At 25.9% G+C, this 5,407-nt stretch overlaps 1 protein-coding gene across 1 annotated transcript; it reads left to right on the forward strand.

Moving 5' to 3' along the window:
• The first annotated feature begins 554 nt into the window (after positions 1 to 554).
• LOC111613761 (neuroligin-4, X-linked-like) lies at positions 555 to 1,454 on the forward strand. The gene has a single exon (XM_023355107.1). It carries the CDS (start codon positions 1,035 to 1,037, stop codon positions 1,452 to 1,454), a length of 420 nt encoding a protein of 139 aa, XP_023210875.1. The 5' UTR covers positions 555 to 1,034.
• The last annotated feature ends 3,953 nt before the right edge of the window (positions 1,455 to 5,407 follow it).

Here is a 5,407-nt window from a genome sequence, read left to right on the forward strand (position 1 = left end):
TTGTTTTGGAGAATTTTTATCGTTTCTTTGCTTTTTCATATTACTAAATAGCAGAGCATCTACCTATTCGTAACAATAAACATTCCGTTTTATCAAGTTTATTGCCAAGTGGTTTGAATATCTATCTCGGTTGCAAAATGTAAAATCATTAAGGAACTACAAGAGAAAAAACAAAATTACAAATCCTTGGAGATATATTAACATTGTGGATTCTTCTTTAAATACATCGTCGGTAATGGATAAAAAGAAGAAAGAAGCTTTTAAAGAATTTATAAAATATGGACTAATCTATTTCCTATGTTAATGGTTATCATTTTAGTAATATATTTACATTTTTAAAATGTAACTTGTTCATTGAGTCTCGCTGGGAGACTATCGCTTTGGTGATATTCTTCAGAATGTGACGATTATCTCGCAAACATAGACTTCGCTACAAGCAAGTTCCCACCGAAGGAGGAATGGAATCGACTCTGTGCACTGGGCATGCTCTCTCTACTCAACATACCACATCTAGTCACTGTCGTACCGTTAGAAGCAGGCTGTTGAGAGTAGGATATAGACACGTGTGCCGCAGTATAGTGGTTCTACAGGTGGCACTATATCGTTAAAGGACTTTACTACTATTTGTGACGGAGTAAGGTATGTGTTTAATCTCGTTTCAGACTGTTTGGTTCACTACCTTTATATAATCGAAATCAAAGGTATTTACACTCACCTGCTTTAGGAATTTCTTCTCATCACTCAAATCAATAATTTTGCTAAAGTGATAGTAACGAACAGTGGATTTTAAGTTCTAAAATATTCGATTTTATCAACTTGTTACTTAGAGTTTTTCTCTTTCTCATCTTCTCTCACCTCTTCTGAATGTCAAATTGAACAAGATGCAACTCATTAGATGCGAGTTAAGTATGGACGCATCGATACGGAAAGATTGGGGTAGTCAAGTACATCCTAGCTAATTACCAAACTTACGCACTTTACCTTAACGATCTGGACGTACTTCTTGACATGAATGGATAGTTAAGATCGACGAGATGCAACTTTACACTCTTTTCATTATTCTTCTTATTGGGACTTCAGTCTCCGGTCGAGAATCTCTGTCTCGCGTTATTAATACGAAATATGGTGCTCTTCAGGGTATTCTACGAACACTTCCGAACAGACATCTTCAACCTGTAGAAATATACTTAGGTGTGCCCTATGCTAGTGCCCCTGTGGGATCTTTGAGATTCATGCCTCCGGTGACACCATCTCATTGGAGATCTGTAAGAACGTCAAATAGATTTGGTCCTGTTTGCCCCCAGAGATACCCTGATATAAAGAACGAAACAGAAGCGTTGAAACGAATGCCTACAGGAAGATTAGAATATCTCAAAAGACTACTACCTTATCTAAGGAATCAAAGCGAGGATTGCCTTTATCTTAATATTTATGCTCCTGCAAATGGTGAGTAAATTTGAAAATATTCATTAGGTTTAAACAATAAATTTTATAATTTGAAAAAACATTAAACTTATATTCTTTTCAAGAAGAAAATTTAATTTTAAGTTTAATTACATATATTTTTATTAAATTTTTTTTAAATTTATATCAATTTTATTTCTAAAATATCATATTTATACTTTATTATATTTATTTATTTTATTATATCTTTCATCTTTTTCCGTTTCCAAAATTTACACTCTATTTACTTTATTCATTGATTTTTCTTTTTAAATAACTTTTCATTTTCTCAATAAGTTTAATGTTTCTCTCGTAATATTTATATATTCTTTTAACTTTGTCTTTCATTTCTTATAAATTTCTATTTGTAAAATTCTAATTTTTAGTGAATTTCTAGTTTCATTTATATACGTATTTACAAAAGTAAACACATTTATTATTTATGTTTTCAATTTTGAAAATATATTACTTGCACAATTTAAAATTTATGGTTTGTGACAAACAACAGAATGAAATTTATTCCTGGTGTAAAACAAATTTATTTCTAAGCAGAGAATTAATACGAAGTCTGATAGAAACTTTCAAAATCGATATAATATTTAATTCTTTATATAAAATATTATATAAACTGAAAATTTAAATGGGATTTTCTCGCTAAGACACTCTTCATAATGACTCCTGATCATCACCAGTAATAACTCTCCATCTCTGACGTCATTTTGATGTCAAAGTTTATCTAATCTCTTGCATGAAACGTCCTCGTGATTTTCTCCAGTAAAATTTGAACGACAGGAAGCAATTAAGAAACAATTACACTTGTAATCTACCGTTAATTCTAGTGGATTTAGTTCAATGTTCCATGTTGGCGCCACTACAGTTAGTAGAAGCAAAACAACTTTTCCTCCTTTAGCTTAATCCTTTTGGTCAGTTTGTGGCACGAGAAAGCATCATTAAAAGAATGTTCGCTTTTCTTAAATATATGAGAAAATATTTTAGCATAAAATTGCATGATCGGATGTAAATTTACACGCTAAAAATTGATTAACTATATATATAAATTTCTTTTTTTAATGAAACAAGATTTACTTAAAACGCTTAGCACATATCTCAACAATAAAAAAAAAATCTATAAATGTCGTCATGAAAACAAATATATTAATTAGAAATTGAGAGCAAACTAAATTTATTGAAATGATAATGATTTATTATATATTATAGACCTATTTTGTCTCTAATAACTTTAAAGTGGAAAACTGCATATGAGCTTCCTATGTTCTCGTTTAATTAAACTCAATGAGGGTTATTAATTTAAATTGTGATTATCTTCACTTTGGGAATATTCCCTAATGTAAGCTATTTTACAAAAGCCAATTTTAGCCGCATTTTAACTTAAACAATACATATTTCTTCTTTAAAGTATATATATATATATATACACTATATTTTTATAATTTAGTTAGTAATTTAAATACACGTTTCAGTTATTATAACTAATCGACAAATTTATCAAAACGAGAGAAATTTAGAATTATTTAAATTAAATATATAAAGTAAAATTTTAATAAACAAAATTTTAATATTCGAAAAATAATCCTCTGTTTTCCATCGATGAACTTTAATTTGTTTTTCAAGCCTTTAATGTCATCCGGCGATCAGTACATTTTCCTCTAATGGCGAAAATAAGATTTCTTTGTGATACTGTCATTTTACAATTAAACTTATTTTCATAAAATGTTTTCATTAGTTACAGTAATTTAAAATATAATAAACATACCCTTTTTGTATATAAATTAATGAAAATCATTTTAATTGCGTAATAAATTAAAACATCATATTTTAAATTCAAAAATATTTAAATAAATATTTAATTTTACACTTTCTTTTTCAAAAAAAAAATAAAATAAAATTAGAATCTACCTTGACATTTAATAATTTAATAACATAATAGCACGGTATTTGCTGCAATGGATAAACATTGCTTTTGGTACATACAATGTGTTAAAGCTAACAAACGCAATCCCAATTTTCCTTCAGGCTAATCACGATTATATTCTCCACAATTATAATGCATAATATGCAAATATTTATTTAGTATTTCTAATACTATGATATAATAAATCTTTATGTTATATTCTCGATATTATTATTTATTTATTTATTTTTAATAAAATAAATGATTAAAATTCAATTAAGTATTTAAAATCGTATTAAATCTACTATTAAAAATCTTATTTTTAAATTGAAAAACGTTAATGTATTTAAGCAAAACAGACATTAAAGTGAAAAGATATTTTTGTTTTTTTTTCAATATTTTGCAGTGAAAAATCACTTATTTTTCTTAATCCTCTAAACTTCGATTTACCTAAAAGGATATTACCAGAAACTTAAAATCTATCTCGAAGTTTTTTTCCGACAATAGACAGACAGACTCATTCTTTAACCGGTTACTTTATTAATGGATGTGTTGATATAAAGTATTTCTCAGATAATCTAAGATGAAAGTATAATTTAACATCTTAAACAAAGACGTGTTTCTATATAATCTTTAATACATTTAAATTCTCATTAAAATTAACTTTCTAAAAAATTAATTGTATGTATGTACTGTACGTATATTTAATGATAAAATTTTAAAATATTCATTAGAAAATTGTTATAATAATTTTAGAATTAAATTACATATATATATATAACTTTAAACTTAAAATAATTATAGAAATTTTCGAAATTTATAATGATATTTTACACCTAATACAATGCTATTTAAGATGCAGCATTATCGTATTAAATATCACTTAATCAAAATTTTATGTTCGGCTACGCGATGAGTTATCCATTTTATAGCCTATAGGCTTGTATCCTTTGCTTGAAGCATATGATAGCTGCATATAAGAGGCTTATAGCTTATCAATCAGAAACAGCCTTATAAGTTATAGTTTATTGCCATATGTCGTTTTATATATCGCTTATAAGAGGCTTTATCCTCTTCAGCCTATGTTCTCTGCAAGATATTGATATTAGCCTTAAAAGCCTTATGGGAATTTAGTGGTATAGTGGTATAGTTTATTCACTTTCTATATGTCGAATTATATTTGAAAATACAATTAGATTATATTTTTATTGTCGTTTTGTGAAAGTGCTCATCAAAATGACAGATATGAATTTTTAAAATGTCGCAAAATCAAATTTTTTCTGAATTTTTCATTCCGATTTTATTATAATAATACATTTTTTATGACGCGTTTTGAATATAATTTTGCTTTAAATTAGATTATGCATTTTTTTACAATTACATAATTAAGTTAATCAACAAATTTTATAATAATATATAAACATGAACATTTATTCTATGTATGTACACATATAAAGAATATTTATGTGATTTATAACAGTAATTAATTGCGTGTCCTTTATTAGAATAATTAATTAATTTATACAGAATATAATGAGACTAATGAGCGAAAACATCATGATCTTGTTATAGTAATGAATATTTATCTAGGATATTTATAAAGCAAAATTACAGAGCAAAAGAAGAACAGATCACATGAATACTGAATTCAAGATATTGTTTCTTAAATGTAATTTTCTTAGATTGAATAAAGAAATATCTATCTATATTCTTTACATTTTAGGCTTATAATATAATAAAGTAACATTAATTATTATCAAAACGGCTTTGATATTTTCTCTCTATTTTTGTTTTTAAGTTGCTTGCTTACATGTACTCCTTATTTTCTATCTAGATGCATCATAAATAAAAGAAAATATCTGTAAATATTTTAATAATATATGAATTAGCTGTGTTTTAAAATATTCATTGTTAAATTAATTTATATATAATGATTTAAAATAATATATGCAAGTTAATTAAAATAATAAGTAATTTTTAAAAAATTACATTTATTTTATTCTTTAAATTTAATATCAAATTTATTTATTCCTATTAAAAAAATATTTTTTC

This window comes from Centruroides sculpturatus, unplaced genomic scaffold (assembly GCF_000671375.1).
Source record: "Centruroides sculpturatus isolate CEXI.00-Female unplaced genomic scaffold, Cexi_2.0 scaffold1946, whole genome shotgun sequence".
Lineage (NCBI taxonomy): Eukaryota > Metazoa > Arthropoda > Arachnida > Scorpiones > Buthidae > Centruroides > Centruroides sculpturatus.

Bases quoted from the DNA above. Each gene is read 5' to 3' on its own strand.
- LOC111613761 (XM_023355107.1), top strand. From the start codon at position 1,035: ATGCAACTTTACACTCTTTTCATTATTCTTCTTATTGGGACTTCAGTC.